Source organism: Stegostoma tigrinum, chromosome 17 (genome assembly GCF_030684315.1).
Source record: "Stegostoma tigrinum isolate sSteTig4 chromosome 17, sSteTig4.hap1, whole genome shotgun sequence".
NCBI classification, from domain to species: domain Eukaryota; kingdom Metazoa; phylum Chordata; class Chondrichthyes; order Orectolobiformes; family Stegostomatidae; genus Stegostoma; species Stegostoma tigrinum.
In genome coordinates, this window is record NC_081370.1 from 2,100,981 (window position 1) to 2,125,451 (window position 24,471).

The window sequence follows — 24,471 nt, forward strand, 5'->3', positions numbered from 1 at the left end:
GGTCGACTTTAGCCACAGATTGCAAGGGACAAGGATGGAGTCAGCAGTTAGGACGCAGGGTTTGCAACAGGAACTGAAAACCATGCCTTCACTCATTCTAACATTTCATTGGATAAAAACTCTGCTTATTGATTGGACAGTCAATTCAATGACTTAATGACATGGAGGTCATCAGAGGTTGTGCTGCTGAGGTACAGTTGCATGCTATGCATGTGAAAGCTAACACTGTGTTTTCAAATAATATTGCCAAAGGGCAGAACCTAAATGAGAAACAGGAGGAGACCGAGGATCAATCCATGGCAGCACTGAAGGTTTTAGATACTAATGAAATCAGGCAGATGAACAAATTGAGAGAGGCTGAAGGTGTGGTCAGCCGTCTCAAGGTTACAAGCCAGTCATCAAAGGCAAGGAGCGACTGTTGACCTTGGCAGAGAGACATAGGACAACATTTGAGACTTTGACAAGACCTATTTCAGTTCAGGCAAGAAACTGTTCAATGCATATCACCTTCAGACCAAGACTGCCTTAACAAGATGTAGTATGCAAACAAATTTGTGTGTGTGTATACTCAAGGCTAGAAAGAAAATGCCCTTGCGAAACATCTAGAAATGAAAAGGTTCTCTATCAGACAGTTCCCCTGTACTTGGCATCAGCCTTTACAGCGCAAGACACCACCAGCCTACCAGAACTTTAAGCAAGTCGGGGAAAATAGGAGTGTAGCAGCCATCACTAAGGCGAACGTGCAGGGGAAGCGAACAGTGTGAAGGTGGATAAATCACCTCATCTGGATGGACCACACCCTAGTGTTCTGAAGGAAATAGCTGAGAAGATGGTGGAGACATCAGTGATGATTGTTCAAAAATCACTGGAGTCAGCATGAACAGAAGAACATAAGAACTAGGAGCAGGAGTAGGCCCTCCGGCCCCTCGAGCCTGCCCCACCATTTAATAAGATCATGACTGATCTTTTGGGGCTCAGCTCCACTTACCCGCCCACTCACCATAACCCTTAATTGCTTTACTGTCGAAAAAATTATCTAGCCTTGCCTTAAAAACATTCAGCGAGGTAGCTCAACTGCTTCACTGGGCAAGGAATTCCACAGATTCACAACCCTTTGGGTGAAGAAGTTCCTCCTGACCTCAGTCCTATATGTGCTTCCCTTTATTTTGAGGCTATGGCCCCTAGCCCTAGTTTCACCTGCTGGTGGAAACAACCTCTCTGCCTCCACCTTATCTACTCCCTTAATAATCTTGTAAGTTTCTATAAGATCTCTCCTCATTCTTCTGAATTCCAATGAGCATAATCCCAGTCTGCTCAGTCTCTCCTTGTAATCCAACCGTTTCAACTCTGGAATCAACCAAATGAATCTCCTCTGCAACCCCTCCAGTGCCAGTATGTCTCTTCAAGTAAGGAGACCAAAACTGCACACAGTACTCCAGGTGTGGCCTCACCAAGACCCTAAACAGCTGCAGCATAGCCTCCCTCCCGCAAGCAATGACAGACAAAATTCCATTTGCCTTTTTAATTACCTGCCGCACCTGTAATCCTACTTTTAGCAATTCATGCACAAGAACACCCAAGTCCCTCTGCACAGCAGTGTGCTACAATTTTTTACCATTTAAAACAGTCAATTTTGCTGTTATTCTGACCAAAATGGATGACCTCACACTTATCAACATTGTACTCCATCTGCCAGACCTCTGCCCACTCACTTAGACTATCTGTACCCTCTGCAGACTTTCAGGGTCTTCTGCACACTTTGCTCTACCACTCATCCTATTGTCATTTGTAAATTTTGACATACCACACTGACTCCCAAACTCCAAATCATCCATGTAAATTGTCCCAGACAACTGGACAATGGTTTACGTAGCAGCCCTGTTTAACGAGGGCAGGAGGCAAAAGATGGAAAATTGTGGGCCAGTTAGATCTGGAGGAATTTCTTTAGCCAGATGACGGTAAATCTATGGAGGCCAAGTCATTGAGTGCCTTTAAGACAGAGATAGATAGATGGGTTTCTTGATTAGTGAGGGGATCAAGGGTTACAGCTAGAAGGCAGGAGAATGGGGTTGAGAAACATGATCGAACGTCGGGGTAGATTTGGTGGGCCGAATGGCTTTTTCTGCTCCGATATCTTATGGTCTAACTATGCACTGCCTCACTACCCCAACCATCGCCATCTACATTCAACATCCACAGTGAGCCTTGGAAGACTCCTCTCAACTAGGTCAGACACAGCTCAAATTCAGCATGGCCTCCATTGCTCCAGTACAGCTTATGGCCATCTGAGATACAGTGTATTTGCTTGTGAACACATCAAACCAATTGCCAAGCTCATAGTCTACAGAAGAGTAGCACCAGCTGACCTAAAGTAATATTGAAATGGAGTATAATCTGAACAACATGGAGGCTTGGGCTGCTAGGTTGGTCTCTAACTGGTCTTGAACTGAATGGCTTGCCAAGACATATCAAAGAGCTGTTAAGAATCAACCACATTGTCAATCCAGATTAGTCACATAGTAACATCAGGCAAGGATGGAAAATTCTAAAAAAGGACACGAGTGAATCAGCTGAGTTTCTACAACAGTTGACAATGGTTACATGTCACCACCAGATAAGTTTTAATTCAGACTTTAAATTTAATCAATTTCACTGTCATAGAATTCAAACCTTGTCCCCAGATAATTAGCCTGGTACACTAGATTACTAACCCACTTGCTTTCTCACCATGCCTCCAACTGCCCTTCAACGCTCACACCCCAAGTGGTGCATAATTAAACTCCAACTGGAGAGAATTTAACAATCTTTCCTTGATTTTCGATGTTTTACTGTCACTGAAATTCTAACTAGTAGCATGTTGGGTTTACCACTGACCAGAAACTGAACTGAACCAGCCGCATAAATACTGTGGCTACGTGAACAGGTCAGAGGTTGAGAATTCTGAAGGGAGTAATTCATCTGATTTCCTAAAGCTTGCCTACCATCTACAAGGCACAAGTTGGAAGGACAATGAATAGTCTCCAATGAGCAGGATATGTGTTGCTCAAACACTTCAGAAGCTGGACACCATCCAGACCCCAAAAAAAGCCAATTTACAACCTTCTGGACTTAATATTGAGTTCAACACTTTCAGACTGTGAACATATTTCTATTCTTCCCCTTTCTTTTAGCCTTACTTGTTATGTTTTCTATCACCATGTCCTCTCTCCCCTCTCCCCACTCCAATAGGGCTGTCTGTTCTTTCCAGTCTAGCAGTTAGACACACCATCATTGTCATTCTCCATTTTGATCACTAAAGCTACTCCATCAATAACCTTTCTCCCCCAGAACTGTACCCACACTACCACAGCATAGATGCATCCCCTTCCAAGTCACGTCAGCTCTGATGAAGAGTCATCTAGACTCGAAACATTCACTTGCTCTCTCTCCCCACGGATGCTGCCTGAACCACTGCGATTTTCAGCACTTTTTTTAAAAAAAAGTACAGATTTCAGCATCTGCGGTAATTTGCTCCTACAAAAAAAAGTTTGATCAGCACGTTAGTTAGCTCGGTCTGACCACATCAATGCATTGTGGCAGCTGTGTGCACTGCATGCAAGATGCACTACAGCACTTTGTGACAGCTTTTTCAGCAGCACCTGTGAATCCAGTAGCATCGACCATCCGGGGGGGGGGGGCAACAAATACACAGGAGGGGGGGGGGGCAACAAATACACAGGAACATGGAGTCAAAAAGCATGAAAACAGATCCTACAGTCCTACCAGCCCATGCCGAACATAATTCCAAACAAAATAGTCCAACCTGCTTGCTCCTGGCCCATATCCCTCCAAACCTTTCCTACTGATGTATTTATCCAAATGTCTTTTAAATGTTGTAATTGTACCCACATCCACAACGTCCTCATTAAGTTCATTCCACACACAAACCATCCTGTGTGTAAAAAAATTGCCCCTAATGTCTTTTTCGAAATCCCTCTCCTCTCACCTGCCCCCTAGTCTTGAAATCCCCCATCTCAGGTCACCACGTGCCAGCTGCCGTCCAAGTCGCACACCATCCTGATTTGGAATTGTGTCAGCACCCCTTTATTGTCATTAAATCAAAATTCTGGCACCGTGCCCCTGATTGAACTGCATGTACTTACAACACATGGGCTGCAGCATTTGCAAAAACATTTTATTAAGTCAACCTATGCCCCAAACAGTTCCATACTCATTTCAAGGAGAGAAACTATCTTGCGCTTCTGACGCAAATCACCAAATTACTTACACTTTTCATTCTCTGAGCTTCCTGAGCTAAAATGCATCCTTCGTTGTCCGAAACCAAAACCAAGCTAAGGGCCCAAAATATTTACATCCCTGGTCATAAACTAAGAACAAAGTAACAAGAGGTTTTTCTCAAGTGGCCCCTGCTCTTTGGCATATACTGAATTAGGTTAATGTTCCAGAAGGATCCTTGGGCTGAAATAGTTATTTTGTAAAATCCTTCACGAAAGCAGCCAGCACCCATGTCCACTACATGTCCAGCATCTGCAATGTTTTACTATTCACAAAGTAATAAGGCTTTAAGAGTTTGTGAAAGCAAGATATTAATTAACTGTTTTCCATGACCAATATTTTTTTCCCCCCAAACATGCAAGGATCTGCAATTTATAAACTTGCATGAACTCATTGAACGTACTGCTGCCCAGGAGCAGAAAAAGGAAAAGGAGCCAACTAATGTATTCAAATTATTGGGGGAGTTGAAAACAAGTTTCTTTCCTGAAAAATGTTCACACAATGTTTCTTATTGTAGATTATGCATACATTGATGAAAAATGAGCTTAGAAGAAAGTGTGTTTGCAATTTTCCTTGTCCGCATAATAAGGATAATTAGGTGCCATGCAGCAGATGGCGGTGAAACAGGACTGAGAGACATTGAGAGAGAGAGAGAGAAGCCAGCCACAGCGAGCCCAGCCTCTCACATGTTCTCACTGTGTTAAAGGGAGCAAGTGTCCACCTGTCCAGAGCGGTCAGGACCTGGCCCCACAACATGTTCACGCAGGACCTCTTCTTCGTGGTGAAGAGAATCTCCATCAAGAGGCATCCATGTGGCAACCATACCCATCAGTAGCAACGAGTGGGCCCAGCAGTGTGGACTCAAGTAGGCCCCCAGTTGCTTCTGACAAAGGCCAACTAGGACTCATCGTGTCAACGGCATCGGTGAAAGTGAGTTGGCACCAAAATGTAGCGGCTTTTGCTCCAAGCAGTGAAGAGAAGGGGACTGGTGCGTGACCACCAGGCCCATGACAGAGCACTTATAAAGTTTAAACACTTTTTTCTTTATTTCTTCATTTTTCTGCCTTTATACTCTGAATAATTTTTGTGTTTTGCCTTTTAAGATGGCACCGCAGAGTGGCAACACAAGACTGCACTTTTCACTATATTTTCTAACAAAATACACATGACAATAAATAAATCAATACATCAACTCAAAAATATGCAACCACTTCAGTCATCACACTGACATAACATCACGATTCTCCAGCTGAATACAGCAACTGTCCTTTTCTGCAGCTCTTATGGTAGTGTCAAACCTCAAAAAGCGTAATTTTGTTATATGCACATTCAGTCATGAGGAACCTTAGATCCTAATGTATCAAATCTGAATAAAAACACACGAAGATAATTACATTTTCTTAAGAAAACAAACATTTGCATGCACAGTTTCAATTTAGTCCATTATAAATTTCTGTGCCCATCTTTCTGCAGTGGGGTGGCGATTATAGTCTGACGTGCTTACTCAGAAAGCTTCCACTATACAAGTGTTCACAACCGCAATATAATAAATAAGGAATGAATAAACAATGTCATATTAGCACTCAATTATATCAGCGTACCCTGGACAACTAAAAGGAGGTGGGTAACAAAAACACAAAGATGGGGGTAAACAGATTCTGGTGAATGGGGAAAAAAGCAAAAGGACACAAAACCTTTGCTACAATCCCAGTTGATGAACATACCGGACAAACTGATCACAGAGTAAGATCTGGTCGCATAGACATTGTGTTTTATTTTTGCAATTTTGTTTGCAGAGGGTCAGGCACTGAACATATTCACAGGAAGCTATCAATGAAATTTAGAAAAGTGAACATGAGTTTATTACACAAAGAAGTACCAATATGGAAGGCAAATTTGAAGAAGTGTTATCATAAACAGCAAACAAGACAGATGCAACCGTTTTTTCCGACACGTATCATTTGCAGATACTCAACTACAGTTACGTTTTACTCCTATCGTCACTTGAAAATTTCTTAGTTGACAAGATCACAAGCATTTCCCTACAGCAAGTTTCTACAAATTCACCAAGTGCAACACTCCCATTACTATTTCTCTTGAGACATATGGCCAGAAGCTAACTCACTGACTTTTTCCTCACTGAATTCCAGCTTGTCCGTTTCAACTGAAGTTTGAAATTTGTCCAGTTCCAATTTGATTGAACTTTCCATTTCTTTCTTAAGTTCTCAACTTGTATTCACGAAGCTGCATACATTTGCCTGGCTCAATATATGGTGCTAGCTCTGGACTCAACTTCATTTTCCATCAAAGCATGCCTTTCTTTTGTTTCATCATTAGCTGCAAATAATGTCCCTATCAGCTCTCACGCACTTTCTCTGTATTTTTAAATTACAGATGTTTTACAATTTTTCCAACTGTCACTAACTTTGAAGTTCATCAAGGAAGAATCTTATTCCCAAAAAGTCACTGCTTTCAAAATTCTTCCACCAGAAGTACTTCACTAACTTTTCAAAAAGTTTTTTTATTTAACCTATTTTTTGAATCAACTTGTTCAGAAGCGGTATTACACTCCTTTAGAGCAGATGGGACTTCAACTCATGCCTCCCAGTCAAGAGGTAGGGACACTATCACTCTGCCACAAATAGCCTGCCAAAATGAGAATCATGCCACTAGACCAAAGAGTGACTGCCGCCCCAAGGTTCTCAAAGTTTTGCTCATTGAACTACACCACTAGTCGAACATCATTTCATTTTTGTAAAGAAAGTGGCATTTTCAAAATGACATTACAATTCTATTCCTTCTTCATTAAATCAGAGGCCAAGCCGATCAGGAGTATGAGGTGAGCAGAGATAATGGAAACTGCAGATGCTGGAGAATCCAAGATGACAAACTGTGAAGCTAGGCCCGAAACGTCAGCTTTTGTGCTTCTCAGATGCTGCTTGGCCTGCTGTGTTCATCCAGCTTTACACTTTGTTATCTAGGAGTATGAGGTACGCCATTTTCCCTTTCAACTCTAATTTTCCCTTTCAAAGCAAGCTTTTCATTACAATGATCATGCGTCGGAGAAGACTGATCTTCAAAATCCACAACCATCTTTCTTTGTGCGAAGTATAACTCCAATTAGTAGAATGTTTACCATTAAATCCCTCTGCCCCAAAACTAGGACTTCCACGTCTCCAGGTTTGCACACTCACATTTCTTCTGGTGTTCAGCTTGTTTGTCCACCTTTGAACAAAGTTGCAAATGAGCCCAGAAGTTGAGTAGTTCTGGTGGAAATCAAGCTGAGCATTGAGCAAATGTCACTTTGCTGTGATGATAGCACTTTGCTGATGATTTAATTGTAGGCCAGTCAAGAGGTAAGTGGACAGGTTGGATTTGTCCTGCTTTTTCCTAGACAAGAGTTGTCATGGCAATTTTCCACATTACTGGGTAGATGCCAATGTTGCAAAGGTACTGAAATAGTTTGACATAGGGTGTGCTTAGTTCTGTATCACAATTCTTCCGTACAATTTCTAGAATCATAACAGGGGCCATAGCCCTTGCTGTGTCTGATGCTTTCAGTCATTTCTTAATATTCAGTACACTGATTTAAATTGGCCAAAGACTGGCATCTATGAAGCTGGGAGTCTCTGTAGAAGGTGAACTCTGATTTTTCACTCAGCACTTCTGAGGATATTAGCACCCCATCAGTGAAGTTAGGGATATTTGTAGAGCAGCCCCCTCCAGTGGAGTAATAAATTTCATTGTCCACCACTATTTTCAACTCACTGTAGTTCGATCACTGAGGTTCAATCAGATCCAGTGGTAGCAGAATCATCTCGTTCTGTCCATTGCATTCTGCTTATACTGCTGGTGAGCTCTGTCACCACTGAAACATCAGCAATGAATCTTGTCCAACCCACAATCCCTTTTCCTTCCTGCCTTCAGCTCTCTACCCTTTCCAAATATATACCACTCGCAGTGCTATCATCTCCATTCTCAAAGACCCGCTTGAGCACCAGGACCTGTTTGAAAACTACCACTAAGAAAACGGTTCCATTCAGAGACATCCATGCTTCTTTTCTGTCACAAGAATTCTCAATGGTACCTGAAGTGTCTACAACAAAGACTGGTTGAAAAATCCAATACATCCTCGATTAAGTTTCAATTTACCCTTTTGCGTCTTAGCTGTTCATCCCGATGGCAAACTCAGGTCACACAGGATTTCTTGCAACTTGACGATGTCCTGATCAAGAAATCAATTAAACCTCATTCAAGGACTTCTCCCCAGTTCTGTTCGATCGTAAAAGAGGCATGGTACCACAAAAATACAGTACCCCACCAACCCCCCACACCACCCACACCACGTATCACTATGGTTTCAAATTAAGAATCAGTGACCAAACAGTTAGGTCATGTTTATCAGAGCAGAGAGAACCAGCACGGATTTGTAAAGACCAGAGCATGCCTGGCAAACCAATTTAAAATGCGTGAAGGGGTGACTATTACAGCTGACAGAGAATGTCTTTGGTGTTAACTATACAGACTTCAAGAAGGCATTTGATAATATCACTCATAAGAGATTGTTAGCTCAACCTGAAACACATGAATTAAAAGGAAAACATGGATCTGTTTCGGATATCGGGCAAGCGGCAGGAGAAAAGGACTAGAGTTAAGTATTTCCAACTGTAGCACACAGTGGGCAGGAATTCTTGCAATCTACAGTACGCAACAATCATGGTCCTTCCAACCAAGCAATGATTGGATAGATGGGGTGTTGTGCAGTAAGGGAAATGGGTGTAAATTGATGACAATTAGGGAAAGACTGAAAGGGAACCTATTATTCAGCTGGTTAGACATTGCAGGTCCATGGGAACTAATCACCACCCCAGCCACATAACTTACAAATGGCATATTACAGCAGAATGGAGAGAGAAATAGACCAATTTAATGCATTAGCATATATAATTTGTGGAATTAACATGTTTTATTCATCGATAAAAACCTGTAAATATAGGATTTTTTTTGTGATACAGGATGTTTCATAACTTTCCGCTGGCTTATTTGTATGCAGCATTTAGTCTGCATTTTCATCTTTCTTAATTTTTACCATTTGGATTTTTGTGATAAGTGCAACATTGTGAAGACACAAAGCAGTTTCTACAGCACTCAGGCACAGAAGAGCACTGTAATTATTACTCTTACATAATCGTTCTAAAGTCACAGCAACATGTAATTAGCAATTGTGCTTCACTGTAAAATATTCATTTGAGAAGCAGTCAAAACGGCGAAAGCACTGAAATCATTTTCTGTCTACTGAACGTAGGGTTGCATATCATAGTTGATTGCTTTTTATCCAATGACATGAATTCTCTTCAAGTGTTGTGTTTTGGATTATACTTATTGTACATATCTGATATATATGAAAGAGAAGCACTCTCAATGTATAACCCCACAAAATAAATTCACTTAGCCACCACACCCCTCAGCCCGAAAGAATAACACCATTCCTCGGTGTGATACATTGATCGAACCAAACGTCCACTGCAATATCATCAGACATTAAATACCAGCATACTTATCTCCATTAGATAGCACACAACAGAGTTTTACCAAATCCTGCAGTGATCTAATTGCGGATAACAAGGTGTAGAGCTGGATGTACACAGCAGGCCAAGCAGCATCAGAGGAGCAGGAAGGCTCTAACTGCTTTCGTTTGTCACTATCTAATTAAAATAAGTAATGGTTTCTAAACTGTTGGTTCACCTAAACCAAAACTAAAGCCACATCTCACAAATGTCACTTCAAATCTTTAACTTACTGGGACTGTTTAAGAAGTCAGCTGTAACAACCATTTTGCATACCGTGAGATCTCACGGGCTACAAAACTATAAAACACCCACTGATCTGCATTTCTAGGGATTTGGCAGAGCGAGGAACAGTTGTCAAGATATCTGAAGCGTTTTATCTTCTGTCAATAGTGCTAAAGAGCTTAATCAAACTCCTGAAACACTGGAAGAGGGAGATAAGACATCATTTTATTATACATGTCAAACAGCAATACTCCATTTAAGGAAGCTGAGGTCCAGTGCAATAAACATCAGAATGAGGACTTAAACCTTCAAATTTTCAGACTCAGAAGTGAGAGCAACTGAGTGAGAAAAAGACGACAACAAAGCATAAAATATAAAACACCACAATGTCTAAAATATTTCAACCTCTGATTTGGGAGAATGGCAGCGAAGGAATGAACAGGGCAAAAGGTACAGAGGAACGCACCAAAATAATCCATCAAACCATGCTCTTAAAAGAGCAATTAAAACATCTTGATGATTTCATTCTTTTTAAGGTTTTCTGCTTATCTTTGCAATTAATCTTTGAGTATAGTGATTAAGTGAGAGAGAAGTTCCTGGTAAGCCAGGGATGAAAAGAATTTTGCTGGTTTGTCACTATCCATTGATCCACACGACAACATTCATGTTGTCATGGTAACAAACTCCAAGGAACACTAAAATACCACCAGAGTTCTTGAGGGGAAAACATCCCATTTGCTGGAAACCCTTTCTATCAAAGGCAATGAAAAGCCATTTAAAGAATATTAGGCAGGAAAATTACCCGGCATTTTTGTGCCTGTCACTTCAGCTAAACCCCCAGCCCAACATTCTCTCAATAACCTTGCAAATAGACTTCTATTTGCATTTTTAAAGTTTCTTGGGAACCAGATTCCATTAGTTTGAAATAGGCTGTTCCAGATGATCTGAGAGAAATAATTTCAACTTTCCTCAAGCGTTTTTGCAAATTATTTTTTTATCTGCATAACCTTGAGTTATCATTCAACCACTCACCAAAGGAAAGAGTTCCTCCCTACTTGGTCACTAAAAACCTAATTTTGATTAAATAAATAGGTTTCACCTCAACTTTCTCAATTCTGAAGAAAACAACCTCAGCTTCTCCAATCTCTCCTCATAACCAGCGCCCTTCAATCTCTTGGTCAAACTCATCTGTATCCTCTGTAAGGGCTTGAGCTTCTTTCTACTGGATGATCCCCACAACTTGGAAACGATATTCCAGCTGAAGATTAACCATCTTTTAAAAAAGTATTCAGCAAGACTTTGCATTCAATGTCCCATTTGAAAAAAAACACAAAGCCAAATATTTCACGTACCTTCTTTACCATGATGCCTCATTGAAATAGGGCATTGGAAATCAAGCCCTACTATTTTCAGAGTCGTCATGAAAATTGAATCCCCCAAGTTATACCAGGTTTCTATACTTAGAAAGAATTATTATTCATTACTATCTATGGGTAAACAATTATGAACGATTGGCATACAACTCCATAGTTCAAACTCTTAACTCCATACAATCTCTCCCTTACACACGTGGAAAAAGATAGCACAGATGAAAATACCAAGAACGTAGCTCAGTGATTTTTGTTCACAGGATCTGCTGAGATGATTCTTTTGTTGATCAGAACATTGCTTCTTGGACTACCTTTGCCAGATGTCTTTGACTGCTGAAGATAAAGTGAACTGACTGTATTCAGGATGAAAGTGGCTTTTACTGGAGAGAACAGAGAAATACTGAGCCTGTGGAGATCTGCTGGTTTCTTTCTAGCTTGTTCGCAGCCCCAAGCTGTTCAGGTAGCCAACAACCAATCGCATAGTTGTAGGCAGGTAGAAGATTTTTGTCATCAATAACTGGTCACTAGTCCACAAACCAATCAGCTATTTATTGATGGCTGAATCTCTATCTACACTCGCCTTTGGCTCTAGCTTATATACACCTTCTCCGACCACTTCTACTCGAAAATTAAACAGCACCCACATGGAGTTCTCAGGTTACACACTTTTAAAAACATATGGTAATTCTTGAGCAATTCTTAATTTTTAAGGCAGTTCTTTTTCCATTTCAGTCCACAGTTAAAAATACAGAAAAATGAAAAGTCATCCTCTTTATATAAAGGCATTAGTTCCGGTCTAATTATCAACCCTGACAGAACCGGCCTCCTATTACATACTTTTCTTCGAGTAATTTGCAATCTTCCAGTGCTCTGGTACCACTCCTATGATGCAGGAGGTCTGAAAAAGTGTGACAGAGCTTCTGACTTCTCCACATATATTTCCCTCAACAAAACCAGATGCGGAACATGACGCCTTGTTAACATTAGGGAATGCCATATCCACTTTCTTCTCCTGTTTTCATAAATCCAACAGTATGACATTTTATCCATTGATACTTCATTACAGATATTACATAACTCTTCCTAAAAAGAGGGAGGCATATGTCTGGTAGCTATGTACCAATTATCTTAGTGTATCTACTGATAAGCAGACCTTTCCCTTCTGGGAGAAAAGTATGCAGTTGGGATGGAGTTTCTGTCAAGGTTAATATTACCACTGATGCTTTCACTGTTGCACGTAAATGGCCTGGACCTGGATAAAGGGAGCACAAGTAGTCAAGATGGCATCACCTGAGACGCAAGAAAAATATGAAGTTTTGGGTTTCAAAATAGAGATATCTGGATATGGGCTTATTCTGTGAAGGTAACGCTTTCTATAAAAGCCAGAAAAAGTTATTTGGAGAGTGATCCAAGGGCAACAGCTCCCATCTCAGCAGCACTATCAACTTCATGCTTCTCTTCTGTGAAGGAAGATACAAATACCTAAGCTTCTTATTTACGCACTCACCCTTGACAGAAGTTCCTACTTTTACCAGAAATTTACTTCACTATTCTCTGACGTATTCTTTTCCTTTTTGTTGTGAAATATTTTCAGATTCATTTTCGTATCACCCTCAAATCTCTTCATTTACTTTCGTAGACCTTTTTAACAGCCTTTTTCAGTAAATTTGTGCATTCTAAAGAATGCCATTTGGCTGGAATGTGGGCACGTTAGCTATGACGTGCTGAACGTGCAGCAAGTGAGTTAAAAATTGTTAACACATAACCTGTTTCTCCTCTCAATCAGGGGGCATAAACATTGGATGGCATGGATTTGAAAGTGAGCAGGAGCCAATATTTACTCCTTGATGAAGAACAGATTGTCTGGTCTTTACCACATAGCTGTTTATTTGCATTTGAAATTCTTCATAAACTGTTTTTATTTCACATTTTTTTGCCATCCAAAAATTTCTCACTTTGGATTCTTGTTTTTAACCAGAACTCCTCCACCTTGAAGATCCACTACTGCGCTGTTTTTTCTGGCCGGTCATCATTTTCATTCTGCCTGTGATAAATTATTTTTCAAGAAATCGTTGAAGTAGGTTCTCTTCAGTTTGCGTATTTTCACCTTTGATTATTTGCCCCTTTCCATAAACTTAAACTTGATTCTGTTATGATCATCATTACTCAGATACTCTCCAATGCAAAACTATTTTGTTTTATTCATTTACAGAATGAGGACAAATCGCTGACCAGGCAGCATTTACTGCCCATCCCTAATTGCCCAGAGGGCAGTTCAGAGTCAACCACATTGCTGTGGGTCTGGAGTCACATGTAGGCCAGACCAGGTAAGGATGGCAGGTTCCTTCCCTAAAAGGACATTAGTGAACTAGAGGCCTTCCTTTGTCCTGAAAATATTTAAATAATGGCCATTAAGATTACTTCTACACTATACTGTATATACCAAACACAGTTCACAAAAATGATTTCCACTCATTTTTGTTTTCAGCAACCAATCATAAATGTTCAAATTAATCAGACAATAACCATTTTGCACTTTTCATTTCAACTATTCTCAAGCTTCGTACTTTCCAAATCATTCCATGGAAATCTTGACCTATTATATGTAGGAGAATGGAGCTTATTCAGTTGACAAATGCAATGCTTGGTAAGGTAGGATGTCTGATCTCAGGCGGGTCAGTGCTCACAGCACTACAACTGGTCTCAATATCATCAGGCTTTGGCGATAGAGAAAGGAAATGAAGAGAGAAAGTGGACTCCATTCCCAATGGCACATATAATTTGAGATAAAAACAAAAAATTTGAATATGAACACAGGCAAGTCCAACAATTCACATAATTGAACACTTTGATGGAGGAGGGTTGCAGATGCAAGCAGAATCAATCACTTTTAAGAGTGGCAGCAGGGGAAAGATTTATCTGTGAATTTCTTGTTTTAACAAGACAAATACTAATTTCAAGCAGAAACTGATTTGCTGAGATTATATTTTATCTTGAAAAAGAAATCCTCACTTTGTACAGTTGTAAAGATAATTGTTGGTTTCACAATGATGCACAGCTCAACAGCACCACCACCTGGAGAAAGTTAAACTGCAAACTAGTGCTGACAACATTCCTGTTCACCATGCGTGGATGAATTAGAAGATTGCTGCACAACATACATATCCCAAAATGAAGCATATTTAGGCAATTTCATTTATGCAAACTACAGTTCCTTCTGGCCTTTAATGTATTTCCGTGTAAGCACTTGCAGTTTAGAACAGAATAACTTGAATGACTATCTCAAATAATTTCACAGACAATAGAGTATGTATGAAGTGTAGTCACTGCGTAAATGTAGGAAATATAGTACATAAATTGCAAGCAGCAAGCTCCCATAAACAGCAATGGGATAATGACCACACAATCTGTTCTTAATCAAGGAGCAAATATTGGCTCCTGCTCACTTTCAAAACAGTGCCACAGAATATTTATGTCCACTGACTGAGAGCAGAAACACAGACTGTGTATTCACAATTTTTAACTCACTTGCTGAATGTTCAGCATGTCATAGCTAAAAGAATGTGCCCACGTTCCAGCCAAATGTCATTCTTTAGCTCAAAAGTTGTCAGCCTGCACCAATTGGCAGTAATTTCAGGTGTCGAATTGTCATCATATAAGACAATGACAACCTATCCATTCTGGACAACTGCTCATTGAGACAGCTACTGAGAGAGAAAGAAACAAAAGCTTGACATGTCAGTGTTGGACTGTTTACAAGTGCCTTCTAGTGGTGAGTAAAGAGAACTGGAGGATGAATACAATGAGACATTTGGACATCACTACGGAGCTATTCAACAAAGCTACCAAGTCAAAATTCCAGACTTCTCTCTCATTGTCCGCAACTTCTTTCAACATCAATACTAGTGTTAATGATCAAAGGGAACAGAGTTCCATTCTTCGAGTAGGATAAATCAAGCCAGCTTTCATTTCTACCCATCAACATCTGTTCAATTATACCTCTGAGGGTATCCTGTGAATACAGGCTTGCTTGCAGCTGAATCACCCCAACATGTTATCTACCAAGTGTGACTAAAAACACAGGCCAGAAGCCAAAAATAATACAGCATAATGCAGTTGGAAATCAATATCCTTGTGCATCAGACGCTTGGAAAATAACAACTGAAGCTGACCACTTGAAGCAAAAGCAGGCTGCACCCCACCAACCTACATTCAATAGCAGATACACAAAGGAAACTGAAATAGACATCTCTGAATGAGATACAGGATGGTATCATAGGTAGCAAAGGTATCAAATTTATCACTCAGTGATGCACTGCAGAGTTTCACAGGCTTCTGATCTACCTAGGCAAGTGCAAATGACATTGCATGCTTAAAGATATTGTTTGGTTCTGTCTGTCACTTCCCAAAATAAACATCAAACTTCCTGTGCAATGGTGTTGAAAATAAAACTTCAATGTATAATTAACAGCAACCATTCCAATATAAGTAACATCTCCAGGACAATGGTTTAAATGTATAAGTTGGGAAACTGAATGGCAGAGTAAACTCCAGGGGCCATTTGACCTTCTCCTGCTTCTGTTCTTTGGCATGTCAAATGGTCTAGTTCTCTGTGCGTCTCATATGTTATTGTAAGGGTCAGGATCCACCCGCCAAAACAACACACTAATCAAGTCAGAAAATTGCAGAGAGGCAAAATAGATTCTACATATGTAGGCGATCTGATTTCGGAATTAGATTGTAGCCTATTAATTATTTCCAGATATTCACTGTAACTTCTTTTGAAGACAGATCAAAATGGCTAATCCTGGCAATGAAGTACATGCAACTGAAATTTGAAGGAGCCTCATATCTTACCTTCTTAAAACATACATGATTGAAGTAATGACAGTCTTTTTAACTAAAGAAAACTGAACTCCGAATGGAAGTGGAACTGATCAGAAAAACAAAATAAAGCTAAATAATGTAGACCAAAATAATCTGTACAAGTAACATTATAGACAACAAAAATATGTGGTCTAAAAACATTTAAAGAGATAATGTATAATAATGGAAGTGCACAGTTGTGCTACTTTTGAGAATCTGGGTCACTACATATGCACTTACATAGTCCACTACAAAACATTTTAGTGAGAGATCAAATTTACTCAAAGCTCTCACTAAAGTGTATAGAGGAGATTTTCAGTGATAGGTACTTTACTCAGCCATGGGGGGGGGGTCTCTTAATTTTTATTTTTTTAAAATATGTTTCAAATTTATATCTGATGAACTCTGCATTTAGCTGTAATTTAATCACTCATGTAAAGCTGAAACAGTGCCATTGTAAATATTGGGATTGGTTTATGATGGAAATCGCTGAACTTCTGACAACCCTCTAACTATAAACAGAGATTCCAAAATAGAATTCCCAGTGAAAGAAATCTCTCAAGTGTTTGCCACGTCCCACTAACATAAATTTCACCTAAAACAACAAACGAGGTTCACGTCAAGTTGTCTTTCTGAACATACCAGCACAACAGGTTTTGTGTTAATTCATCTTGCAGTAAAAGATCCAAAACTTGTATTACGATACCCAGACATCAGAATGTTTCAGCCCAAAAACTTCAACAGTTTATTGAGCTTGGTTGTAACAAGTAAAGACTCAATATTTTCACATTGGAAAGATATCATAACTACGGCAATGTTAGATGTTCGGCAAAATAAAGAGCTCAAGAAACCAATTTACAATCTCATGAATCGCATATATATTGTCCTGTGCAGTCTTTTGCACTTAATTTGGAGTCATTTTATCCTTTGTCAGGTATAGTGCCCAGTACAGATCTCAGTATTCCGAGGCTTTGTATATCTAAAACAAAACTTCTATCCCCTCGTATTCTAGTCCTCTAGAATAAAAAAAAAGTGGTCATCCTGATCATCTGTAGCTGTTGGCAAACATTTTAATCAAATAGCTGGACCCAAAGCTTCTTTAAATCTTCAATAACTTTCGTTTTCCGCTACTCAGAACCCTACTCTTTAGGCCTGGAGTGGATAATCTAAATGTAGTGATTGCCATAAGATCAGCTAGTTGAACCTCATGAAGCACAAGTTCCCTGATTGGACCAGATTAACATTCCCATTCAGGTATCCTTGGCTGACAGATAAGGGGAGTGTCAGAGATTCTGACACTCCGAGCTGGCTCTGAAAAGACAGTACTAAAGTTGAGGGGTGGCTTAGTCATGGCATACCATCCTCTACGGAGTCATTTCACTAATATTTTCCTTTATTGAGATACATTTGTCACAATTTTGCCCATTCACTTGGTACAGTAGCGTTGCAATTTTATATATTTCCACCTCGTGTGTTTACATTACTGGTTTCTTTCATGCAATTAGCAAATGTGTCTCAAGGCGTGCGACTATTCATTAAAGGAGAAAGCCTTCCTCCCTCCAAAATAAAACTGCTCAATAGCCTTCAGCTAACAAATTTGATTGAGAATTTGGTCCAGGATGAAACAAAAATCTCAGTATCATCTCAATTAAATCAACAGGCTGAAGATACTCCATACAATGGTTTGCCCTACATATGTTTCAGCACGGCTTTGTGCTGAATTACTCGATTTAAAAAAGACAAATGGGGAAAGGATGGGAAAAGACCGCAGAAATTGGAGTTGTAGGTGAAGGACAAGTGAGAAATGCTGTACCCTTCTGCTGCAGCATGGAATGGGGGAGAAAACAATATTAAAAAATTAAGCTCACCCCTCAAACATCTGAAATATATTCCAGTAGTACCTTCCAAAGCTCATATACATAATATATTTATATTTACATTACTTTTCACCAACACAACCGATCAACTTCATGTCACTATTTTTGTATGAAGTACAATAGTCCTTAATTAATAGAACTGTTACAAGGTTAAGATGACAGACTGAATAAACTTAATTTGCATTCTCTAGAGCCAAGAAGGTTTATGCATGGCCTAATTGAAATCTTCAAAATGTTGAAAGGTTTGATAGGGTAAATAGCTTTCTGTTCTGGTGAAATCAAGAACAACAAAGCACATAAAGCTTGAAGAGCACACCAGCCCACTTAAACGTAAGTTTATTTTTTCCCGCACAAAGTTTAGTGAAAATCTGACACTCTTCTCGAAAAACTGGTGAGGTTGAGTGAATTAAAAGTTTTCAGTTCAACATTGGTCAAAGGGTGTGGAGCAAGGCCAGGTGAGTGAGGTGAAGGACAAATTACCCACATGGCTGCTTGTTTTGTACTGGCTCAGAGATGTTCAAAATAAAAATCATTTTTTTAGAAACTGATTTTGCTTGAATTTATGAAGGTTTTTCACACTCAAAGTTCCCCCTTTTAATGTTTTAATATAAACTGAATAAAACAATAAAAACCTAGGTTATGTAAGCAATAAGGTAACAAAACCTTCTGGACTTGTGTTCCAAAATATCACAGAATCAAATATATTTAAAGCAAACAAGGGAAATTGAGAAGTTCACTATTAACTTACCAACTTTAGGTACATTTAAGTCATCATTGGACAAGCATATGGACGTACATGGAATAGTGTAGGTTAGATGGGCTTCAGATTGGTATGACAGGTCGGCACAACATCGAGTGCCGAAGGACCTGTACTGTGCTGTAATGTTCTATGTTCTATGTTCAAGAGAGACACTTAGCCCCTCTCAAAAATGCAAAATCCACAGATTCACAGAGAGTCTGCCATTAAGCTCTGTAAATGTTCAGATCACTGTATTGGGTACTGCAACGTGAAATTTTAATGCTGTAGTTTATGCAGAGATACTATTTTGCATGGCAGAAAATGGAGGAAAGAAAAGGAATACACATTGAATGCGTGACATCTGCGTGATTGGCTTCAATGCCCTCAGGTACGTAAATTAGCAAACATATTCTCTCCTGTTCCTCTAATGCTGCCTGGCCTGTTGTGTTCCTCCAACTCCACACGCATTATCTCTGAGTCCAGCATCTACAGACCTTACTAAATCTGTTAGGTTAGGGAGTTTCAAACCACCTGCATGACCAGTTGTGAACTTCAGCCACTCAGAGAAAGCCAGTCATGTGGAAGTTTCAGATTAAAACTCTCTGATACTTTAGCTGCAACCATCTCCAGTGTGATTAATGGCATGCTTGACCCAAGAGAGATAAAGCAGGATGATAAACTAAACTAACAGCTTTAAGTTTCTTGACTTAAGGGTTTCTGCGGAGGCATTCCTTATTTGTCATAATTAAAGTCCTACAAATCTAATATCAATAGGCTCTATTCTTATTGCTGGCAGTTTTAAACATCAATGCACTTCACAATAACTTCTCAATGGCTGGTCAGCCAGCACAAATAACCACAAAGGTCTGTAGCATTAAATAAGACAGAACACACAAGAGATGAAGTGAATGAGCACAGCCCTGCAATCACAAGACGTTACAGTACCAGTTATCGTCCATCACCCAATTCATAATAAAGACCATAATTCATAATCATGGATTTCCTGCAACTGAAATCAAGGTGGCAATTTCAAATGTTTTCCATCTTGTACTCAACCCAACTTATTATTGATCACCAACCCAACCAAGCATCAAAGTTAAACATTAAACAGGATGCAACAACTTCAAGTTTGCTGAAGCTTATTAATATCAATCACAAACTGTATGTGCATATACTCATAAATGAATGCAAAACAAACACACTATTTATATGGCTTGGTAGTGTGTAACTTCCTGCAGTTAAATTGTTTTCCTTTAAATTAGAACACATTTGGACAACAGATATTCAAGATCCTTTTAGCTTAAAGTTTTCGAAACCAGGAATTACCTTCTCAGCAAGTTCTCTTCTGAGTTTTCTTCAGGCATTTCTTGGTTTAAGGCCTCTTGTGAAACATTCGACATTCTGTTTGATGTTGGTTGACTATACACACGCTCCCAGTGTCCTGTCTCATTGTTAAATGTTAGACCCATTGTACGTTCCCCTTGCTGGCTAGAGCCGTGGCGGGCAAATCTGCCTTCTGAGGCACTCAATCCATGGGTCCTACCCATGATCCCTCTACTTGGTGGGGTTGGTGAATGGCTGCTACCCTGCCCTAGTGGTTCATAATTGTTTGGCACATGCCAAGAGCTGCTCTCATTGGATGAAAAAAGCTGTGTGGTCCGCTCCCATCGCTGAGTGTCATGGTTAAAAGTCAAAAGGTTATGGCAGGCTCTGCAGCGGCTAAGGTGTCCACCTGATGAACTGGCAGTGTTCTCTCCGTTCTGTTGTGATGGCCCAGCCCTGTTAGGTTCGATGTTGTTGTTGAGGATCTCCTCCACCTGCTGGGATTGATTGGACTCGCCAACTCGCTGCTCCACGTCCTGGAAGCTGTCCATCTCCATGAAATAGCGGTTCAGGTTGCACTGGAGTACATTTCTGACAGTCGGCTGATTGTTCGATCTCTCTTCGCCTGTGCTGCTGTTGACACCAGTGTTACCACTACTGCTTGTGCCGGGACTCAAGACATTGCTCCCCTCAGAGGCTAACGTGTAAACAGGTTGAGCATTTGTCTCCTGCTGTCTCAGCACTGAAAGCAAGCTCACGGATGATGCACTAGTTCTCGGGGGTGGCATGCTTTCCAACTCTGACCTTGGAGATATGTTCAGCATTGTTCTTGTCCAATCAGACCCACTTAACCTTGAACTCTGTTCCCTATAGCCTGGGCTGGAGTTAGATTGTTGCAGACCCCCTGAATGGTATGCTGTGTGACCTAATAAGCCCCTCCTACTAGTGGCTGCAGATAAATTTCGTAGGGAGTTGCCAGAGGTCTCGTAGTTTACAGTACTGAATGCTGAAGGACGGTCAGGAATACGTGGATCTGGCTGAGATGAGGGCCTTTCTGGAGGAATACGAGGCTCAGTCCGTGCAGATGTAGAGGTGGTGGCTGCAGAGGATGTAGTGGGAGTACTGTCTTCACTAGATACAGAAGAGGATGATGATGTCCTCAGGGCAGAACAACGGCTACAAAAACAAACCAATCCCATGTGGTGAACACACTCCTGAACAGGGTAGCTGAAGCGGTCGCGAAGCACAGCATACACTGAAGTCCTACCACTTTCACCTGCTGGCAAGGTGCTCTCCTCACTCTGACTCTGATCGCCTGTTGTTGTACCAGATGACCGAGAGGACAACATATGTAGGAAGTTGTGGAGCAGTGGAGTTCGACGGACAGGTTGTGACTGAAGGAAGGATCGCTGACGATATTGCGCAGTGTCAACATTATCCAATGGAACTTCACCATCATCATCATTCTAGGGGAGGAAAAGAAAATAATACGTAAATCTGCAAAATCCAACATGTCTTATCTCTTCAAAAATTGTCAATCACAAACCAAATACTCCCCTTCAAACTGATCCACTTCCCTTTATTTTGGTGGAGGAAATGAAATAATAGGGAGGATAAAGAAGAAAAGGAGATCACCAGTTACGATCCCAACTGATGTTATTGCTGGGCAAGTCATTTCCCAGACTGAAGTCTGGCATCAGAGTTCATAATTTATTCTTTATTGGTTTTAACAAGGTGGCTTTCCACTACACAACAAATGAGAAATGCTGCAGGTTTAGTTTTAACAATAAAAATGAAGTTTACTACACAAAATAAATGAAGAAAAATAGAAATAACCAAGATATTTACATGTAAAACAAGTTTAAAGATTTTGAAATACACGGTAAACCACAATCATCCCTTTGCGGTGTTCCAATTCCAGAAGGAATTCCTTAATCACAGATTGGGTTTGACTTAGTGGTGGCTAAAATGCCAGGCTAAGAATCTGACTGCCTCCTTCTTGAAAATTCAGACAACCAAACTTAGACTTCCTCTGTTCAAATAACCCCCTCAAGGCTTTAACCAAACATGGTCTCAAACTGTAAAACTAAACTCATTGCTAAAAGGTGATCTACTTCATACCAATTCTAACCTATCTCCCTTCCTTAGAGTAATTTTTTTACATCTAACTTCAGCAAAGAATTCTCTGAAACCTGCCGAACTGAAGTAAAAAGTGTTTTCCTCCCTGTAACTCCTAACTGAAGCTTAATGAGCTACACTATTTACTCAGCACTGGTTAAAAAAAAAATCACCAATGTAAACAAAATCCCATTAGCCTCCAAGAAGTCTCGCTCTCATCTGTTTATTTAAAGTAAACCAAGCCTGCCGAAATAATTACAAGTTAAATATATTCACACACTCAAAACTACAGATCACTAGTTTCAATTTGAGAAAAACAAATTGTTAAAATCTACACAAATTACATAACATGCATTGCACCAAGACAATTAACTGCAAAATACCACGTACATCAGCAGAATTTGTAACATCTAGGCAAGCAGACTCTATGATCAAAAATTCCTTTCACTGAAAACCCTTGTTCTAATGCTTCTTCATGTAAAGTCACCATAAGCTATTTATCACAATTAGTTTTGTTAACATGGCAGCTTGAGCCACTCTGAAGATCAACTGGACACATTTTTCTGAAGTAGAAAATCAGAAACAAACAAGCATCCGTGAAGTACACTCAGGAGCTAATGCACCTAACTCCAGACTCTGAGTGAGATGAGGTCTTGCCAACAGTCTGTACCATTTCACTTAAAATTTGAATCCAAATGTCATTAACTCCAGAAAAACCAGTCAAAATATTCATCATGACCCACCAGAACGCGAGCACAACATTTTCAAAAGAACTCTACTGAAATACCTCCATCTTCTCCAAGTCACTTTCAGGTTAACAGATCAGACAAAAAGATACAGAAAGGGGCTTGGGAACAGCACATAGCAAATAAATAATTTTTAAATGGAGTTGAAAGCCTCATCTTGGAGAAAGTGTGACTGTTAATATTTCAGATTGGTGACTGTTCTGACAAAGGATAATCAACTTGAAACATCAACTCTCTTTCTTTACAAAGATGCTGCCAGACCTAGAGTCATAAAACTGTTCAACATGGAAACAGACCCTTCCATCCAACTCATCCATGCAAACGAGTTACCCTAAATTAATCTAGTCCCATTTGCTAGCATTTGGCCCATATCCCTCTAAATTCTTCCTATCCATATACCCATCCAGATGTCTTTTAAATGTTGTAATGCTACCAGCCTCCAGCACTTCCTCAAGCAGCTCAGTCATGTGTGAAAAAGTTGCCCCTTAGGGCCCTTTCAACTCTTTCCCAGTCACCTTAATCTAGTTTTGACTTTGCTCTCCTGGGAAAAAGACCTTGGCTATTCACCCTATCCACGTCCCTCAAGGTTTTATAAACTTCTACCAGAGGTGACCCCTCAGAGACCTGCAGAGTATTTTAAGTCCTTTCATTTAAATTTCAGATTTTCTTGACTTTGGAGGGAAGGAGACTGCTGTACTACATCCCATTCATGCAGTGTAAAGTCGAGCATAAGTCTATTAGCCATATAAAGGTACACCATATCCCCAAAATTCTGGAGGCGAAACATCCATGGAGCATTTGATTGATTGGATTTATTATCACGCGTACCTAAATACAGTGAAAAGCTTTGTTTATGAGCAGCACAGGCAGATCATAGTAAGCAAAGACATATAGACCACAGAGTGAAAAAAGCTAGGACAGAGAATGAGGCACACAGGCTGCACTACACAGGACACAGGCAAGGCAAGAACAACATTATTTGAAGTTAGACAGTACATTCATCAGTCTAATAACAGCGGGGAAGAAGCTGTTTTTGAACCTGTTAGTGCATGTGTTCAAGCTTCTGTGACTTCTCCCGCATGGAAGAGGTGGTAGGAGAGCATTACTGAGGTGTGATCTTTGATGATGTTGTCGGCCTTTCTACAGCAACAAGAGGAGTAAATGGAATCCATGGATGGAAGGCTGCACACAACCTTCTGTAGTTTCTTACGGCCCTGGGCAGAGCAGCTGCCATACCAGGCTGTTATGCACCTAGACAGTACGCTTTCAGTGGTGAATCCGTAGAAGTTGATGAGGATCCTTACGGACATGCCGAATTTCCTGAGCTGCCGAAGGAAGAGGCGTTGTTGTGCCTTCATGACTGTC

The 24,471-nt window shown here is 40.2% G+C and overlaps 1 protein-coding gene across 5 annotated transcripts in view; it reads right to left on the reverse strand.

The window, feature by feature from the left end:
* The window catches only part of LOC125459423 (activating molecule in BECN1-regulated autophagy protein 1-like), a 331,981-nt gene that overhangs the window by 265,912 nt on the left and 41,598 nt on the right, over window positions 1-24,471 (reverse strand). For all 5 annotated transcript variants that reach the window (XM_048545862.2, XM_048545859.2, XM_048545863.2 and 2 more), the window contains one exon: window positions 20,246-21,708. In XM_048545862.2, coding sequence (XP_048401819.1) covers window positions 20,246-21,708 — 1,463 coding nt within the window. The remainder of the gene's footprint in view (window positions 1-20,245; window positions 21,709-24,471) is intronic.